The sequence below is a fragment of the Ambystoma mexicanum genome, chromosome 1p (genome assembly GCF_040938575.1).
Source record: "Ambystoma mexicanum isolate Mex_15411 chromosome 1p, UKY_AmexF1_1, whole genome shotgun sequence".
Taxonomy (NCBI): Eukaryota; Metazoa; Chordata; class Amphibia; order Caudata; family Ambystomatidae; genus Ambystoma; species Ambystoma mexicanum.
This window is the reverse complement of record NC_090921.1, coordinates 88196688-88217317: the sequence shown is the minus strand read 5'-3', so window position 1 is coordinate 88217317 and position 20630 is coordinate 88196688. Positions and strand designations below refer to the sequence as shown.

The window sequence follows — 20630 nt, the reverse complement described above, 5'->3', positions numbered from 1 at the left end:
ACACATCTTACAATAGGGTGCTGGAGGGGTTACTTAGTATGCCCTTTGTGTAGCTTCTCATGTAACAATTTTATGTTACCCTTTCCTCACTGAATGGCTGGTGGCAGTAGTTTACTTTAACTACTGTGGTGTGCATTTACCGCGTGCTGCGTTCGCAGCTGCAGTAAAGCACCCAACGGTGCAATTTTTGTCAAAATGGCCCGGTCTTTTTTCACCATTTCTTTGTGGAAAGGTCCTTCTTGAGATTTACTCTGCGCGCCAAACCAGTTTTGGTCCCTTTGTTCGCGTTGCCTTTGGCGGAATTCACAAGTGAAGCCCGCCTCTGGCTTCAGGGTGTCTGGTGGGGGCAGAAAGTGAGGTAGGTGCCCGAAACTCCCTGTGCTTAGTCACCTAGGAGACCCAAATGCACTCTGTCGTGATTGGCCGGGTGACTATCCGGCAAGGACACCCACCCTGCTGGGCGACTGACAGCTAGGCTGGAATGAACGGGAGAAACCTGCATAAAAGGCAAGGCTTTTTGGCTTGGAAGGCCTAGTCGACCACTGGACGAAGAAATCAAAGAACTTTAAGAGGACGCCTGCTGCAACTCCTGGACAGTTGATTTGACTGGTGAAGCCCTGCTGCTGTGCTGAAACTCCAAATTCGTATCGACAGAAAAGCCCCTGCAAGGACGACTTCTCCCCTTGAGTTGGTTGGACCAATCAACTCGAACGTAATCCACCTGGCCATCTCTCGGAGCTGGTTGAATTTCCACAGAGTTGCAGCTGGAAACCAAAACGCCAGGGAGAGGACCACCAGATTGTGTGTGTTGCTTTTAAGCTGGCAAAGATCTCTAGGAAGATCCTCTGGGGTCCGAGAAGCAGGAATGACCGAGCCTGAGCCCCCTCAACAGAGTGCTGGACCCCAGATGCAAGTAAAGTCCATCTCGACAGCCAGAAACCGCAGTGTTGCCATTTATGGTACGAGGAGCTGAAACACCAAAGTGCCACTTGCCAGCTGCGGTCGGTAACTGTCCCATTGCAGTGCAGGAGTCCCCAGAAGTCCTCCTTATTGTCCCCACGACCGAGGCCCAGGATCTGCAGAGCTGCACAGGAACAGAAGTCATCTGCTGCATTTTTCTTTAACCTAAAGGTACTGTACAGTCTAAGAACAGACCTCGTGTTGTGTAACTGCACTTGTTCTCTGTTGGTGAGACTTCTTGTTGTTGCAGTGTAGAGTTGCTGCCAGCTTCTTTACTTCACAGGCCTAAACAGCTTGTTGCCCTACATTGAATTCTTCTACCTACAAAGAATTTTACAAAATTGTGCAAGACGGTTTACCTACCTCTGAGAAGTGTTTCACCTAGACTTTTGCTCAATTGACATTGGCTTAGCCGAGCTCCCTGAATGACTTCTTCCCGCTGTGAACGTGTTTGGTCTTTCCTTCCAGGAAAGGGTAAACTAACTTTGCATGGGGCGGTCATGTGGGTGCGGGGGGGTGGGGGGGGAGAGTTTACAAAAGTACTTACCTGCTTTGAGAAATATTTGTGAGATCTCTTATTGTGTCATAATAACCTATCTCTTGACAGACTCTCAACTCAGATTCTAAATGCAACAGATATATTAATGTCCCCAGCACCCTAACTATTGAAGTCACCCGAGGGCTTAGGTAGTGTCTGTGGGCCATCCCAAAAGGGTACTTACTGATTTAGAAATATTAAGAGTGTGTATTTTTTTAAGTGTATTTGAGTGTTCCTGTTATATTGCTCCTTCTGAAGGCGGCTTACTCGGATTGAACTTGTCACTGTGAATCTGTGTAACTCCCCTACAGCTCAAACTGACCCCTTTTGAGATAAGCCTGGCTGCTCAACACGCTACCAACCTGTGTAGTGCAATCTTATACCAAAGGTTGGGTTCCTATTGCCAGGAGGTCAGGGTTGTTGTAGTGCTCCCCAAGGGTACTGCATACAATCTTGCCCAAAAGCACCATCGCCAACGGAGTTGGTCCCCAGGTGCTCTGGTGGATCTGTAAAACAAGAAAGCGGGCGGGTAGAGTTAGTCAGGTGAAGGGGGGGGGAGTAGGAGAGTGGGAGAAGTGGCGTGCTGAGCTTTGGTGAGAGTATCGGACCGGGCGAGACCTAGTGTGCTGTTGGTGCGGTTTATGTGTGGTTTGTTTGTAGTTGATGTGGTGTGGTAAAGTGTGCAGTTTGATGATAAAATGATTGTACTTGAAGGATGGAGTTCCCAGGCATTTTGCTCATGGGTGGAAGACTGTCTTTGTTGTGGATATATATGCATCCATCTCTCCCACAGGCTCAGTTTGCACACATGTACTATACATGCACAAAGACAGCTTATCGTTGCAATCTTGAATGGGTTAACAAAGCTGGATTCCCTGGCATCTTATGCTACATAATTAAAAACTTGCTAAACTACAACACACTCTAGCCCATGGGCTATACAAAAGAATGCCCATATCCCTCGGTTTACATAATCGCACAACACTTGCACAGCCATCCATCCAGGAGTACATTTCATGGAATGCAAGCATGTCACTGCATGCAGGGCTTTGAAACGTCGAGATTCATCAATGGTCCTACATGGTTGAATGAAAAATCCGGAAATATATTCAATGAAGGATTTCCAGAAACACCTGCTGCCCGGCAAATGTTCAAACCCTGACAATGCCTACTGCCCTTCAGGCAAATCCTGGAATGAAACCATGGCATGGATGCAGGATTATGAATACATCAATAGCACATTGCTTAGAATTACACACAATGAATTTGACAATGTGTGTGTTAATTGCGTAGGAAGAAGAAAAGCTTTAGATGAATGGGCACATTTCTGCTTTATCTCGCTATGAAATGCAGAATGTCGAGAAGGGTACATCGACCTCTGCAAAGGGACTTACCACATCCATAAGCCTTGTTGGCCTCTAGCGTGTGGGCGGCGTCCTTTGCAGCCTCTTTGCCGATGAGGTGACTGTATTTGTCCTTGTAGTTGCTGTTGGGGTTCACAGTAGCAGGAACTCTTAATGCATACTCTTCTGCTTCCCTCTGTGCCAGCTCCTGCACGGAAGAAAAGCGTGAAATGAATAATCACAACACACCGACAAAGCATGCTCCTAAAATCAAAACAGACGCATCCCACCACATCCCAAAGACAGTGCCTATAAAACCAAAATACATAAAAGCCTAAAGTCAAACGCCGACCACATGCATGTAGGCACACAACTTAGTCCCAAGCCATAGCATTTCAGGAGCACAGGCAGACACTCATCAGAACAGAACCCAAAGCTATTGAAGGGAACAGAGCTTGAAGATCCAAAAAAGCTAGTTTCTCCAAAAACACTGAGAATCAGATAGAATTTAAAACACAAGGTTGGAGCGCTGTTCTAACCATTGATTTCAGAGTGCAAAAACTTGCTTCCATTAGAAAGAGGGGAAATAATTCTGTACACCCCTTTTGAAACATACTTCTGTCAAAGTCTCGCAACAATGGTAAATTCCAAAAGACTAGAGCAGATCCGACTGTTCTTATTTGGTGGTACTACTGCATCCTAGCTTGCACAGCTGCTGAGGTTTGCAGCAATGTAACTTGAAGGGAGTGAATAAACATCACCTCAAAATAAACCAGAAGGGTCACTTTCAGAACGGGGGTTTTGGAGGGAATGGGGAGTCTAGGAAACAGATTTACTAAAAAGGTGCAAAAATCTTTTACGTAAAAAAACAAAATTGTTAAAGCACAAATCAATGATTAATTTCAGGAATGTCATGACAGTTAACATGCAGGCTATAAATGTGCAGCCTTAGAATGCGGGTTCTAATACTGTTTTTGCCGCCCACCCCCTATTTGTTTGGCGTTTTTCATTTGTGTTGGTCATCATGGGAACTTCGACTGAAGTCTGCTTGCGACTACATCCCTTTTTACCTTCATTAAGGTATTTGGGCATTGGGTTACCCATTAGGTGCCATTTCTGTACTATGCGGATTTGATTACTCTCCAATGGCTTCAAGGGGTAGGCTGGGGACAGCTCATATCTAGTTTTGGCTTCACCAGAGGGACAAACCGATTGACCGCAATAGTAGCACAATGTGCGGCTAAGTTCTATTTGGCACCCTTCGAACCAGAACATGAGGATCATGTGTGTAACATTGTCATAGGGTCTTTTTCTGAAAGCCTATATGTATAGTGCCTACCACCAGGTAGGTGGGCCTACATTTTTGGTTAATGAGCGAGTTAGGCTTTTATTGGCCATTTGCTGTTTTCATCTAAACTATCATCTATTGTGTGTTCGGTATAACCTGAGTACTTCTACCCACACCCGCCCCCTCATCATAAATATATTTTGTGTGACACACTATACTAGAGTGTACATATTTTCCCAGTGTGGTGTATTCTGTTTTAGTGTAGGTTCAGACTAACTGTAGCTCCCTGCCAGCCTGCCTTCTTCCCTCCAACAGTTTCAGCCCGACTGCTCTGCTACAGCTACCATTGGAGATATGATATGGCATTTGTAACGCGCCTATACACAAGAGTCGTTTATCCGTTGACACTGACCCACCATTAGGTTACATTACACAAACAAATGGTTGTGCAGAAATCTCCCTAAAACACACCAGGCTGGTTGAGCTGCGACACATGAAGCATGTATAGTGGTTTGCTGGAGACATAAAACCCTACCATTATTAACCAATAAAAAAAAAAAAAAAAAAAAAAATAGCTCTTTACTCTTTTCAAATGGACAAAAATAAATATAAAAACGTAGAGTTTGCTTTTTCGTGGTATTCTATGCAGTGCAAGGTCACAATCACTCTTTGGAAACACTTTTGCATCCCAGCTGCCATATTTCCGACTCACAGTGCAATCAAAGCCTCTAGTTCAGAATCTGTGATGGACACCTAAGCGTCGACACTCCAAAGCCTGCACACCTTCATAACATCGTAACAGGAATAGTAAAGTGAGGCCAACAGCATTACGTTTTGGAAGATCAACAATTCACAAGCAAGTACAATTGCTTCATACACTTTGAAAAAATGGCAAAAACACATTACAACTTTTGTAACTGCTCATATTTCAGAGGGACAGTTACCAAACCAACTCTTTAAAGCAAGTAACTTAATGCTGGTTACATTTCTAGGCAAAAGGCTCAAACCATACAAGTCTTTCCCTAGTCTGTGTTCTCAGTAGATCTCTAGTGGCCAACAGACAGGGCATGATAGGCACAGAAGTAGGAAAAGTCAAAGTTCCTGTGGAAAGCTGTTCCAGACCAATAAGTAGAAATGTTCCAGGGACTTCAGAGAAGACACCCTAGAGGGATTCCACCTATGAGCCTGGGCAAACTGAATGACGGAACTTCCAATCACATGAATCACCCCCAAAGCTTCACAGGAATTAAGCTAAGTAACTCCCCAGCCAACACAGTACAGGTTTGCAGCAGGAGGTCTTCAGGATCTGCAGCCAAAATCCCAGTCAATCAATTCCTTGTCGTGAAGAGCGAAGATACAACACTGGAAGGGAATGCAGCAGGGATCAACGGGGAAGGCTCCAGGCAAGGGGGTTCTACATGGCCGGTTGCGGCTCTGGTTTGGCGTCCTTCTCATGAACCAGAAGACTGAACATCGCTGGTTGGATTCTCGTCACTAATCTGGTCCAGCACTGGTAAGGGGATTTCAAATTCTCTGGAGGTACAGCAGGATGTCATCAAAGTTTCAGCGGGATTCAGAAGACCGTGTAATGCTTGAGGTCGCAGGTTATTGCAACCCAGCAAGGTCGCCGCATGCCGTGGATTGGCTAAAAACAGTGGATCTCACCAGGATCTGAGGAGGTGCTGTCTTTTTCGGGACCCCCGAGGTCGCTTGGAAGAAAGGGTAACAGCAGGCTCCAGTTACACAGTAGGCTCTCAGACATGTCGCTGAAACTCACTATAGCAGTCTTTTATTCATCTTCCTTTTCGGTTTCAGCTCTAGTGGCAGCTTCCAGGTTCAAAGTTTTTAATCAGGATCTACAGAAAAACTTCTGCAATCTCTCCAGGACAGTCCGCCAACACTGGTAGTTGGTTCCTTTCAGGCAAGGTGAAAGGCAAAGAGCTGCAGAGTTTTTGGAGAGATACCTCGCTTTCTGCCTTCTCAGACACTCTGGAGCCTGGGCGGGGGACTCCAAAGGATTGCCGCCAAAGACAAAACCTCCACAGAGGTCGTTCCTGCATAGAATGGCAGAGTCTCAAAAAGAAGATTAACTTTCTCTATAATGCAGCAAATTCTGCAGGCAGCTCGAGGATACGGTGAAAAGTAATGAATCCTTGACTAGGTCTCCACCAATGAGTAGGAAAAGGACTTTCACCCAGGTAACACTATCGAAAAGTGGGGGCGGGACAGAAAAATAATAAATAAGTGTAGGTTAACTTACCTTCCCCCATGAGTCTCCAGGAGGAGACTGCTGGTGTTCCGGAATACGTTGCAGACAATATCTTCTGTGCGCTGTCCGAATGAGCAAGCCCAGTGGGTCACGGGTGCCTAGGTCACTCGGACAAAGATTTAGTTTTGGTCACCGAGGATACTTAGGGTTCTGTGGAGCAGGCTACATCTGTAACGCTCACCTGATTCCCGCAGAGGCGCCGGTCTTGACTGGGTGAATGCCGTATCTTCAAAGGTGATGTGTAACACACAGTTGGCTCTTTGGGCTGGACCTCTGTGCACTGTATGTCTGACTCGAAGAGTAAGATGTCTGCAGATAGAAAATATGGGATTAATGAACTGGGGTTATTGGGTGCCTCTCTCCTCTTCCCTTTCTCTTCTCCTGTAGAACCCCAAAGGTTAACGCCCTCACCTTAGGTAAGTGAACGCCGAGCTCTCCATCTGCCTCGGGGCAGGGTGCCGTAACCAGTTTCTTCACTGGATAAGGGTGCAGGCCTCTTGACCTCAGAGGACTGCTGTCCGTCGTTAACTGCACGAACGGTAAGTTCTGGGCACTTCAAATGTCTTAAAAGTCTTTTGTAATGATATCTCTTGTTTTGCAGGGTTCCGGAGATGGCGGATGGCGGGCTGATGAGAGTTGAGGATCGAACCCGCGTGAGGAATAGAAGCGCCTGGAAGCACGTAAGTAAGCGCTTGTAGCCTGCTTCACGATGCGCACTGACTGTCCCTTTTATCTTGCAGGTACAAGTTCGGAGCTTTAGAGAAGCTGAAGGGTGCTGAATACCCACTGGATTCGGCGTGGGAAGGAGTAATGGCACGTGAGTAATAAAGTTGCCCAATGTCTTTAAACGCACCTTCTTTTGTCTTTCAGATGCGGGATGCAGCGCCGAAGGCCTCCAGAGCGTGCGAAGAGCTGGTAAGCTTTTGTCTTTCAGATGCCGGAATGCAGCGCGAGGCGTTGGTGACAGCCGATGGACCAGGTAAGAGATGCGCTGCCACTGAAGACCGTAGTGCTAACCTGTTCTTTCTTTGTCTTTACAGGTGCTGCTGAAGACTGGATTCCAGGATGGTAAGCCTTTGTTCCCTTAGGCCCAGGATCAGAAGCAGAAGACACGATGAGCGTTCTGCTGCAGAGAATGCAGAATAACGCAAAGCAAGATTCATCCATCGGGTGTGGTTTAAATAGCCTCCTGTAGTGCTTAGGTGTCTCCTTCCAAAGCCACGCCTAGGTAAGAAAAGAGTTCCTGCTTTCCAGAAGAGTTCCAGTGTTCTGAACCTAGGGAGTGGCTCCTGCCCCACCCAACAGGAAAAGTAGTCCCAAACAGAAGAGGATCAGGGGTTCAACTGGCAGGTAAGTAAGCAACATGGTCTGCTGCAGGTAAGTCCACCCAAGCATTATGAGCCCGGCGCTTCCAGCGCTAGGACTGGGCATCTTTATGAGCCTGGTGCCACTGGCGCCAGGACAGGGTCCAAATGGTCCCAATTGGGACTGGCTGGCACTCGGAACCGGGGTTATGGGTCTGCTTCCAAGGGAGTCGGGCAAGTCCTGATCTTTTGGAAGCAGAGATCATGACAACATCAGGAAACCTCCAGACAATCTAAGTGTTGCAACGGGAGTCACCACGTCAGGTGGCGTCAGGCGATCTTCAATGGACGAATAAAGGGGCATGCCCAGAACAGCTTCCATTGATGCAAGGTGGCTGAAATTGCAGGAGCAGGGGTCTAGTTACAAAAGTACAACCTCTAAGTCTCAAGGGTGCATTCGGAACGGAAATGGCTGCAGTGAGGTAGCCCAAGAGGGAGTAAGTCGGTCCATGTGAGAAACCTGAAGATGTCTCACCCGGTAGTCTCTTGAGAAAAGGCAGAGCACGAAAGTACACGACGAGCAAGGCCAAACGAACGAGGAAGCAGCTATTACGGACTGGCAGTACAAACTGAGAAGAAAGGCAGTGAAACCTGAGAGGACGACAAGGAGGGAAGTACCACTGCCCTATTCAACCCAGACCCACGAAGCCTCAGTGGCAAGAATTATAAGATCGGGAATTACAGCTGGCAAAGGCCCTCTCGCATTGATAACTAGGCAATGAGGCATGCTGGCTGCCGTACTCCAGGAGGAAAGGCGAGCCAACAGGTTCAGCACAGCCGGTGAGCCGGAGAGAGCCGATAGCAGTCAGACTGTGTTGAGCCCAAAGTTGCAAACAGCAACATTGTATGAACTTGTGAACAAAGAAAATCTGTGTTTGAGCTTGGAAGAAAGTACAATGAAGGACCAGCTGCAGAGTGGTCAAGCGCCACATTGGTGCTAATTTGATGGGCTCTGGCTGGTCCCCTTAATTGAAACAACATGTATCAGGACACCCTAGGAGAGGCCTGCGTGAGGAGTAGAGTGTTATACAAGGATTGAATCAACCCCCTTGTACAATTGAAAGTCTGACACGTTGACAATAAGAAGAGCAAAGGGAAGTGAATGCTGCATTGTGAGAAAGCAAAGTGAACAGTGTACTTGGCAAAAGTGAACCTGACGGAAGGATGCTTGTGAATTGGGGTGAAAAGTGATACACCCGCAAACATTTTATGGACAAGGGTAAACCCGGCTGAGGGTTGTCTACAGTGAATGGTGGTCTAAAAAGACATTAAGACCAGTATGAAAGGCTGAAGTGAACCAGACAGAGGGAGGCCCACGTTGCACAAAGGATCAGAGCCCAGCACAGGGGGATCCTAAGGCAAAGAGTTATCTCCCTGTGAAGATTTATTGAAGGCTCTTTTGTTTTGTTGATTTTAACACATCATGTCCTCGGAAGGCAAAAGACTGTAAAAGAGACTTGGCCACCGAAGGCCCTGATATTTTGGAAAAAAAAATAACTTGTGCTGGCAAGGCCCAGGAGCGAGTCACGCCATGTCCTGTGCTAAGAACATGGGGTAGGAAGACATCAGCAATACCATCTTGACTATCCTGGTATCCGCAGGAGAAGCAAGAAGCCGACAAAAAAAGTAAGTGTGGCAAGGGCGGGGACATAAGCAATTACTTCTCACCATAATACCCCACCACTCAACCTAGAAACTAAACCATTGTAAGATCTACACACTGTTAGCATTACATTTAGAAGTTTGCATTTACAAACAAGTCTATGGTATAGTCTCATTCTTAGAGCACAAAATTAACCGTTGCATTTAGAAGTGTGCTTAACATCCTCTCCGTCGAAAGCTGATTTTAAAAGCGCGCCCAATAGCCTCTGTGAAGCCTCTCTGTGAAAGCTGAAACTAGAAGTGTGCCCAATAGCCCCTCTGTGAAAAGTTGAATCCAGAAGTGTGCCCAATAGCCTCTGTGAAAGTTGAATCCAGAAGTGTGCCCAATAGCCTCTGTGAAAGTTGAATCTAGAAGTGTGCCCAACAGCCTCTCTATGAATGTTGAATTTAGAAGTGTGCCCAATAGCCTCTCTGTGAAAGCTGAAGTTAGAAGTGTGCCCAATACCCTCTGTGAGAGTGGAATTTAGAAGTGTGCCCAATAGCCTCTCTGTGGAAAGTTGAACCTAGAACTGTGCCCAATAGCCTATATGAAAAAAGTGTCCCCAATAGCCTCTATGAAAAGCTGAACCTTGAAGTGTCCCCAATAGCCTCTGTGAAAGTAGAATTTAGAAGTGTCCCCAATAGCCTCTGTGAGAGTGGAATTTAGAAGTGTGCCCAATAGCCTCTCTGTGAAAGCGGAATTTAGAAGTGTGCCCAATAGCCTCTCTGTGAAAGCAGAATTTAGAAGTGTGCCCAATACCCTCTCTGTGAAAGCAGAATTTAGAAGTGTGCCCAATAACCTCTGTGGAAAGCTGAACCTAAAGTGTCACCAGTGGCATCTCTGTGAAAAGTTGAACCTAGAACTGTCCCCAATAGCCTCTCTGTTGAAAATAAAATTTAGAAGTGCGCCCAATAGCCTCTTTGTTAAAGCTGAATGTAAAGTGTTCCCAACTTCTTGTGAACTAGAGGAACTTTTCAAGTAGAGATATCTTGAGGTGTAGATTGCTCTTTGAGCCGATTATGCCTTCTTTGTGTAATATCTTTCTTTCTCCATTAACTGTTAAGTTGTCGCATGGGTGTGGGTTACACGGAGACATCGAGTTCCTCGACTCTGTTTGAAAAATATGAGAAAAGTCAGCTTGTCCCTACACCTCTTTGCGCCAATTTTAATACATAGCCAAAAATTACAAAAGCCGATTTTTCTTGAAAAGGAGTATTCCTTTATTTATTAACTTGTGTTTAGCCCTTATCGGAGGACACGTGTTTCGGCGTATATCTTGCGCCTTTTTCAAATCCGGGCTGAAAACAAAATCAAATACAATATTGAATAACTTCGTTGCGTTACATCCTCCTTAGCCATTTACTACATAGTAAAAGTGGTGCCTTTCATTACTGTTGTAAAACCATATGTTAAACTTTCCCAAAACGAAAAGCAAAATGACACCTTTGCCTTACACCTCGTGCAATAATTTGTGTGCCAATCAAATAAGAAGGAAAAAATATCAATGAGATGTATACGTTACAGAAATGGGGAGGATAAAACGGAAAACTGATCTTAATTGTATTTTAAAATATTTGTTAAATGTCCAATTCAGCAATCTCTTACCCTTCCTAGTGAGATTACAGTTCCCCCCTCTGAAAAATGCCTCTCTTAGCTGGTCAAGTGGCTGGGGTTCTAGGGTTCAATCCCTCCTATACACAAAATTACATATGAGGTTATCAGCTTACGCTAATATTCGAATTGAGTCCACGTTAATCGCTTATACTTTTTCATCTTTTATTTACATATTCATTACCAACTGAGAAAATCTCTTTATCACATTACTATATATTTTCAATTGTCTCCTTTTCCAAGAAAAATCGGCTTTTGTGATTTTTGACTATGTATTAAAATTGGCGCAAAGAGGTGTAGGGACAAGCTGAGTGTTCCCAACTTTGTTTCTGTGTAAATTAGAAATAGAAGTGCTCCTAATACCCATTCTGTGCAAACCTTGTACATAATATCCCTCCAGTACAAACCCGAAACCAAATATACCAAATACCCCCCCGTGCAAAGCGGACCCTAGAACTACGAAAAGTTTAACTCAGAAGTCCGGTCTAAATTACCTACCTGAAGCAGGCCTAATACCATCTCTGTTGTGTAGTCGAATTTAAAAGTCTAACAGTCCAACAGCATCCCTGTGTACAGCAGAATTCGGAACTTAGAAGTTTATCTAATAGACCAACATCATCTCGGTGTAAAGCTGAATCTAGAAGTGTGCCCAAAAGCCTATTGTTAGGGAGAATTCTATGTAAAGGCTAATTTCCCAAACCTAGCGAGTCCCCCAGAAGCTTTGCTGGATTTTTGGGGCTTATTTTTTGTTCCTGCTAAGAGTGAGACTCTTTTCCTCCCACTCTTAGACATGATTTGAGGTGTTCCTTTGACTTTGTATGTGTTTTATGGGCTTTGGGGTCCTTTACTCCATGGGCTTCATGTGTTTTTGGTATGCGAGTTACATAGCACTCTCCGTGCCGTAACCCAGGGGTGTCATAGCGACCCCCAAACATAGACTCCATACCCTGGGACTGACTACTGTCTCTCAGGGCATGTAAAGTCACCATTGGCTTTACTAGTCTCAAATTGTGAACAGAACCAGTACAAACCATCCTATTGTGGACGTACTGGTCGGGGCAATCTGATTGCCCCGGGGTCTGTTGTTCGAAGGGGCACTGTCCAGTCCCCCCCCCCCCCGACCGAGTTTTGGCTGGTGGCAGTGGATACTACTTTTTATATTCGACCGCAAATATATTCCTATGGGATTTTCCCATTGTTCGAGGCTACCACTTTTTAAAATAGCCTCGAACATACCGCTGGTTTATGAAATTAATAAAAATTCACCAGTTGGTATTTTTGGTATTTTTTGCCGAAACTTGGATCCAAAATGGCGTTTGTGTTCGCTTCTGTGACTCCAACCCAAGTCGAGCCCTTTGTTCCACTTTTTGGCGGGCTTCTCCACAGAAGCCTCCCAAAAGTGGTGCCACTCTGTCTGGGTACCACAGGGGGTGTTGGAAGGGGTTTAGGCACCCTGGACTGAGTTGCCTCGGCAACTCAAGTCGCACTCTTGTGTGATTGGCCCAAGTGTTTGAGTGACAGCTAGGCTGAATGAATGGGGGTTTTCTGCATAAAAGCAGGGCTTTGGGGACTGGAACTTCAGAAGTTGCCACAGGACCTAAAGAATCCGAGGAGGGAGAAGCCGAGCCGACCTGCAACGACGACACCACCAGTGGAGCCCTGCTGAACCGTCTCACCACTTTTCCCCGACGACAGAGGAGATCTCCAGTCCGGAGAGTCTTCTTCCTTTGACTGGTGGGGATAACCAGTTTGCCCGTCTTTTCGCCTTCCTGGACCATCTCGTGGCTGCCTTGCCCTTGCCAAGCACCCCGGCAACCGGAATACCACGGTTAACCACTACTGCGAATAAAAGGGTGGTACCTTGTAACCGGGGTGGTACCTTGTAACTCCGCGGCTGGTTTCTTCCCTGGCAGTGCAACGACCTTCAGCTTTCCTCCACATCGAGACCTCCTCTTTCTCTGGACGAAACACCGGCTTGCACCCGCTGCCAGGAACTGCCCCCACTGGAGCGTTCTTCCCACTCTCAGGTACTGTGTCCCGCCTGGCTTCCCTTGCGACAGATCGTTCGGGGTGACAGTAAATCCTCGACTTTCTAATCTGGGCTAGCCTGGGACCGGTTAACTAACTTTTCCTGACTTGATCTCAATATTTGTGAACTTTCTACAAAGACTCTTTGGGCATAACCCCACTGTGTGATCCTGGACACATTTTGCTTGCTCTCTCCAAGAGTGGGCCTGGCATTTGAACTTCCTTGCTCTCCAGTAGACTTTGCCTAATCTGCCTCACTGTGGTTCTTTGAAAAGTATTGAAATTTGTGTGCTTTCATGCCTTTTTCCCTCCCTTTTTAATAACTTATTAGAGTGCCATCTTATGTTAAGCGCTCACCTCTGTCTGAAAATAAGTGGTGTTTCTCACTAAGACTTGTCTAATAAGTAATTAGGGAGATATATATATATATATATATATATAAAAAGGTGACAGTGTGTTGAATTTATTTACCTCTTTGTGCTAGTGTAAAATACAAGTGTGTCTTTAAATAAATTATTATATACTTTTACACCAAAGCTCTGGTCAGTGTTTGCTTGTGCTACTGTATCTATGTACCTATTGTGTATACTCTATATACTACCTAACTCATCCTGAGAGAAGTCTGACTGCTCAGCCACAGCTACCAGGTAAATCTGGGTGGTACAGACTGCTAATTGGGTTTACTGCCAACCACCTGTAGTCCTAAATCTTTTGCAGTGGTCCATAAGGGAACTGCACAGGTTTCTGCCTAACACCTATCCCTAAATTCCCGCTCTAAATACCCGCAAAGCTTAATTTAGAAGTGAACCTAATAACGCACCTAGCTCGAATTTAGAAGTATGACCAATAATTGCCCTAGCTGAACTCAGAACTATCCCAAATACCCTCCCAGTGCAAATTGAACTTAGAAGCGTGCCTAATATCCTCTCCATCTTCATAATATCCCTCCCTGTGCAATAGGGTGCCCAGTATTCGTTGAGTTATTAGCTGAATACTGAAGCATGCGCAATATCGTACCTGAATAAAGTGTAAATTTAGAAGTGGGCCCAATAGCGCCGCTAGCTTGAAACTAGAAGTGTGCCGAATAGCGTACACATCGAATCTAGAACTAAAATTAGAAAGCCCTCTGAAACTGTACTTAAAAAGATGGCCCAAAACCATACCTGGGGTGTTACTACATTCAATTTCTCCCTAATAGCTTACCTGTATTCCAGCTTTCTAGAAGAGAGCCTACCAAACAGCGTAACTGTGCTATAGTTCCAACTAAATAGGCCACCTATTCAGCATTCACTGAAACCATGACCAATCTCACCCAGTAATAGCCGAACTTTAAAGTGTAAGCTTCACCTGAAGCTACCCCCAAGTAGCCCATGCTAACCATGAGTGCACCCACTCCACCATGGTTTGTCGGAAACAACCACCATGGACCACCTCCACTCTCCGGTCTGCCTCGCCTCCCGCCCCCCACTCCCAAATCATTGCACCCTCCCTGCCATCCCCTCCCCCTCCCCTATCCAAACACCAAGCCAGAGGGGCACGTTGGCGAGCCAACCACCCCAAGACCACTGCCCCCAACCCCATCACCCACCAGCCGACATTGATCATCTTCGCTCCCCTCACTGTCATTCCAGGCACACCCCGCCCTTCAACCATCCCCCCTCCACCTTTACCACAAACCCCCACCATCTTCTTCCCTCGACCACACCCATTCTCCGCCTTAAAAACAGCACGCCTAGCACTAGCACTAGCAAGAACAGAAGCCTCAGCCCTCTCCCACACGGCAATCACATCAAAGTCACTAAAAAGGAAATGTACCTGGTCCCCCTCAATCTCTCAGCACTCTTCGCCACCCCTGTCTCGACCCACCTCCTCTTTCCCCCAATCACCACCATCCCCCCCCCCTCGTTTCACCCTTCCTGAAACCCCTCTCCCTAGATTTCTCACCAACTGAAACCCCTAACCGCCCACACCCCACATTCAAGCTTCCCGGTCCAAATCCTATCATCCTAACACACGCATCCACCCACTCCCACCTGAAACCTGCCAACTTTTCTGCTCGCCCACTTTTTCCATCAATCATCAACCACCCTACCCCTCCCCCGCTCCAGCCCCCTCTCCAGTTTCCACCCCCTCCCCCGCTCCAGAACCGACACCATCCTCACCTACCGAAGTGAACTACATCCTATTTAATGCCCAATCCGTAGCAAAAAAAACCAGACACTGCATCTTTGACCTCCTCGCCTCTGACAAACCAGACCTGGTTTTCATCACCGAAACTTGGTTTTCTGACGACTTTGCCCCGATCGCCAACGAAGCCTCTTCCCCAGCCCCCCTCCCCCGCCGACCCCCCCCCCCCCCCCCCCCCCCCCGACTACTCCCTCATCCCACTTAACCGTCCCTCTAGAGGTGGAGGAATAGCATGTCTTCAAGTCTCACCTCCACGCCTCAATCACCGACAACCAACCCTGCATTCCTGCCTGCGAATCACTCCTCGTTAAACTATCCCTCTCCCTGTCACTCTCACACAGCTTCCTAATAATCTACAGACCCCCTGGCTACAATAGACAATTCTCAACAACCTCTGCGACTCTATTGCCACCCTCCAACTAAACCATCCCAACCTCACCCTTCCACATCCCCACCAACCCTATGACACACACTCTGGTTGACGGCCTAGACGCAATTAACCTCCAACCCCACATAAACGGCCGACTCACTATAAAGGACACACTCTTGATGCCATCTTTAGCTCCCACAACCAGATACATCTAAACCCCCCCCACCCCCATCATCTGGTCCGATCATTTCATTGTTTCCTTCGCCATTCTCTCACCCGACCCCCTTCCCCTATGCGAATCAGAACCTCCAAAGCTACGCAAATGCTGGTAAAAACTAACAATCGTTCCTGACCTAGCCGACGCACTCCTCCAATCTCCACCATCCAACTCAATCAATTAAATTCCCCCCCGCCCCCCGAGGCCTTTGACTCATGGCTCAACTCCTCACTGATGCGGCTCACACCCTCCTGTAAACCATCAGCCCGCCGTGGCCTGTTCCCTAGATGGTTCACACCCGAGCTTAAAACCACTAAACTATATAAATACCTATAACGCAAATGGCAGAAAGACAAATCCCAGGAGAACGGTACCACCTTGGCCTGACACCTTCATCAGTACAAGGCCGAAATCCGGAAAGCAAAAAAAGCCCACTACAAATCCCGAATCCTAAACTGCAAAAACCCCAGCAAAGAACTTCACAAAATCATCTCCGAATTCACCAAACCAGCATGCACTACGACCGTCCTGACTCCCTCCCAATCACTGTGCGACTCACTCGCTCTCCACGGCTCTGGAAAGAACAAATGCTCTAACACCAAACTGGCTCTCTTACATCCTCCAGGCAACCCTCCCCCATTCCGGCCAACCCACCGCCTGAGACCACTACGCAACCAACGTTCGAATCCTTTAGTCCAATATCACCAGACCAATTTCTCAAACTTCTCTCTGCCCGCAAACCATCCGGCTCTCCCTTAGACCCTTGCCCGGCCACAACCCTCAAAGTAAAATTCACTTCCACATGCGCAGAAGAACATGCAAGATCCATCATAAAGGACTGCCTTTCATCGGGCATCTTTCCCGACGCATGCAAAACGGTTCATATCAAACCTCTATTAAAAAAACCTTCTCTCGACCCCCGAGTCCAAAAGCTACCGCCCCATCTCAAACACGAGGTTCCTTGCCAAACTCATTCACCAAACCGCCTACTCCCAACTAAATGCCTTTGTCGAGGCCAACAATCTCCTAGACCCCGCACAATCAGGTTTCAGAGCCCGTCACGGAACCGAAACCACCCTAACCTCAATTTGGGATGACCTCAAAATAACGTCCGACTCCGCGGGATGCGCCGCACTAATCCTCCTTGACCTATCCGCCGCCTTCGACACGATCATTCACTCAATCCTCCTTGACCGCCTCCACTCCCTAGGAATTCGTGGAACCGCTCTTAAATGAATAGCTTCATTCCTCAAAGATAGGTACCCAATAACAATACTCTCCACCTATTCCTCCCAAGCCAGACCAGTCGACAAGGGAGTCCCACAAAGTGCATGCCTATCTGCCCTCCTGTTCAAACTCTACTTGATCACCCTCCCACCAATAATTCGCTCACACAACATCCTGTGTTACAACTACGCTGACGACACTCAACTAATCCTAAAACTCCTGAAATCAAAACCCAACTCCCGACCTGACCTCGCCTCCTGCCTCCTTGACATGGAGCTCTGGATGACCCAAAGCCACCTCTTGTTAAACCCCTCCAAAACTGAAATCATGGTATGTGGCAACTCCGAACTTCTTCCAGAGTCACTACCCTGGCCATCCGCCATGGGCAACCCACCGACCCCCTCTAACGCAGTAAAAATCCTTGGATGCACACTTGACTCTGACCCCAACACTCTCGCGCCAAGTCAACAACGTCTCAAAGTCATGCCACTACCACCTTAAAACCCTTAAGCGCATCTTTCCATATCTCTACTTTCTCATAGACTCTCCGCGGTCCAATAGATTGTTATATCAAGACTCGACTACGCAAACCCCCTCTACCTCGGACTCCACGCATACCAACTGAATAAACTTCAAAGGGCACAAAACGCTGCAGCCAAACTGCTACTTGCGCTCGGCCCAAGAGACCACACCTCCCCGGCCCTTAAGACTCTGCACTGGCTTCCAGTCGCCCGAAGGGTGACCTTCAAAACCTTATGCATCTCCCATCGAGCAGTGCATAAAACCGGACCTGCAATATCTTAACAAGCTAAAACCCTATTGTTAGGCAGAAACCTGTGCAGTTCCCTTGGGGAACACTGCAAAAGATTTAAGACTACAGGTAGAGCAGTAAACCCCTTTGGTAGCAGTCTGTACCACCCAGATTTACCTGGTAGCTGTGGCTGAGCAGTCAGACTTCCCTCAAGAAGAGTTAGGCAGTATGCAAAGTATACACAATATGTACCAAAACACAATAGCACAAGCAAACACTGACCAGAGCTTGGTTTCAAAAGTATATAGTTATTTATTTAAAATACACATAAGTTAAAAACACTCTAGCAAAAATTTAGTAAAAGCACTTCAACACAGTTATAATGAAAGTAGATTCAATCCTTTCTCCTATCTAGACAACTCTAGGTAAACACCACTTAATTAAAACAGAGGTGAGTGCTTAACGTTAGATGACACTCTAGTAGTTTCCAAGAAAGGGAGAGGAAAAGCAGAAATAGGTTAGACACACCACTCTAAGGTCCAGAACACTTGCAATAGGCTTAAAGAAGAATAAAGTCACAGGTGAGCAAAAGTCACTAGGCAGGGCCCACTCTTAGAGTAGCCGGAGCGAAAATGTGCCCAAAATCACACTGTTAGTTAGAGATTCAAAGTCTTGCAAAGAGTCAAAAAGAGTTTAGAGTGGCTCAGAAAGTTTAGCCAAAGTGTCCCAGGCACTCCCAGGTTCGAAAGCCGGGGACTAAATCTACCCCGTACAGTCGGTAGCAAGGGAAGCCAGGCGGAACACAGTACCTTAAGCGGAAAGGATCCTCCAGCGGTGGCAGTTGTTCCAGGCAGTGGCAGCAGGGCTCGACGTCGGTCAGGGGAGAAGAAGTTCTCGCTGAAGAGCAGAAGAAGAGGGTCGTTGCACTGCCCGGGAAGAAACCAGCCGCGGAGTCCTCCGGTTAAAGGGTTGGTACCGACTTTCGCGGTATGGGGGTAAAGTGTGGTATTCCGGTTGCCGGGGTGCTTGGCACAGGCAAGGCGACCACGAGATACCTCAAAGAACGGAAAGAAGGCGAAAACTGGTTGTCCCCACCAGTTAAGGGAAGGAGCCACTCCGTTAAGAGTTCTCCTCGGTCGTCGGGAAAAAGTGGTGAGACGGTTCAGCAGGGCTCCACCGGGTGGTGTCGTCGAAGCAGGTCGGCTCAGCTCTTCCCTCGTCGGATTCTTGGTCCTGTGGCGACTTCTGAAGTCCCAGTCCCCAAAGCCCTGCTTTTATGCAGCAAACCCCCATTCACCCAGCCTAGCTGTCACTCAAACATGCTAAGTGGTGAGCCGGGCGGCTCACCACTTGGGCCAATCAGGACGGAGTGCGACTTGAGTTACCAAGGTAACTCAGTCCAGGGTGCCTAAATCCCCCTCCACCCCTCCTAAGTACCCCAGACAGAGTGGCACCACTTTGGAGGGCTTCTGTGGAGAAGCCCGCCAAAAGTGGAACAAAGGGCTCCACTTTGGGTCAGAGTTACAGAGGCGAACACCAACGCCATTTTAGAATCAAGTTTTGGCAAAAAGTCCCAACCGGAGTTATAAAAATAAATATATAAACCGGCGGTATGTTTAAGGCTACCGTAAATAAATAATTAAATGTGTTAGCCTAAAACAATGGGAAATCCCATAGGGAAATATTCGCGGTCGAATATAAAAAGTAGTTTCCACTGCCACCAGCCAAAACTTGATCAGGGGGGACGGAGACGTGCCCCCTCGACTAACAGACCCTGGGGCAATCGAATTGCCCCAGCCAGTACGTCCACAATATGATGGTTTGTACTGGTTCTGTTCAGGATTCAAGACTAGCAAAGTCTTTGGTGACTTTACATGCCCTGGGAGACAGTAGTCAGTCCCAGGGTATGGAGTCTATGTTGGGGAGTCCCTAGGACACCCCTGGGTCACGGCACAGAGGGTGCTGTGTGACCCACATCACAAAAATACATGAGGCCCTATGGAGTAAAAGACCCCATAGCCCATTCAACACAAGGTTTAACCAAGAAAACACACTTCAACATGTCCAAGAGTGAGGGTAAAAGAGTCTCACTCTTGGCAGGAGAAAAAAATTAAACCCCAGAAATCCAGCAAAGCTGCTGGGGGACTCACTAGGTAGGGAAATTCAGCCTAAACAGAGAATTCTCCCTAACACTCGCCCCCCCCAGACTAAGGGACAGGAGGATTTAATCCACTCCTGGATGAACCTCATACCTCTAGTCGATGATATACATCCTAGAGAGTCCATCAGCATTTTGATGGTGACACCCTGACCTGTGCTCAATGGTGAACTCAAAGGTTTTCTTTTGTAAGCTAACGGACCTACAGACCCTTTGAGGAACATCAGTCTTTTTGTTATAGGGGATCTGGTTGACCAGTCCCTCAGAAGTTGGTACAACTTCTGAACCTATGTTAGGCTTTTTCAAGGGGTCCTTATAAAGGATTCCCTTAGATCTAGAGGGGCCTCCAAGGTTCCTCACCACCTCTCTTGTGGGAGCAGGTTGGGTCTTAGGCCTCTTGGTTGGAGGGGTTGGGGTTAGGCAATGTACCTGCTTCCCCTTCCTCTTAGATCTACCCTTACCTATTTTAGGAGTTCCCCCCCTAATATTAGGATTTGAGTTGGGGTCTTCAGTAGAAGGTCCAACAGTCTGAAGGTTTTTGGCCTTAGACTTTTCTTTTCTGGTTTTCCACCAGCACTGAGAATTACCAGTTCTCTCGGGTCCAGATAGGGGCCTAGTTGGTCTATCCACCTCTTCCTCAGAAGCAGGGGGAGTCAGAGACTCTGAGACTAGGGGAA

General features: G+C 47.2%; 1 protein-coding gene across 1 annotated transcript in view; it reads right to left on the bottom strand.

Annotated features, from left to right (window-relative positions):
• The window catches only part of SPAG7 (sperm associated antigen 7), a 92278-nt gene that overhangs the window by 23958 nt on the left and 47690 nt on the right, over positions 1-20630 (bottom strand). Inside the window, exon 6 of the mRNA XM_069643757.1 lies at positions 2893-3049. Coding sequence (XP_069499858.1) covers positions 2893-3049 — 157 coding nt within the window. The remainder of the gene's footprint in view (positions 1-2892; positions 3050-20630) is intronic.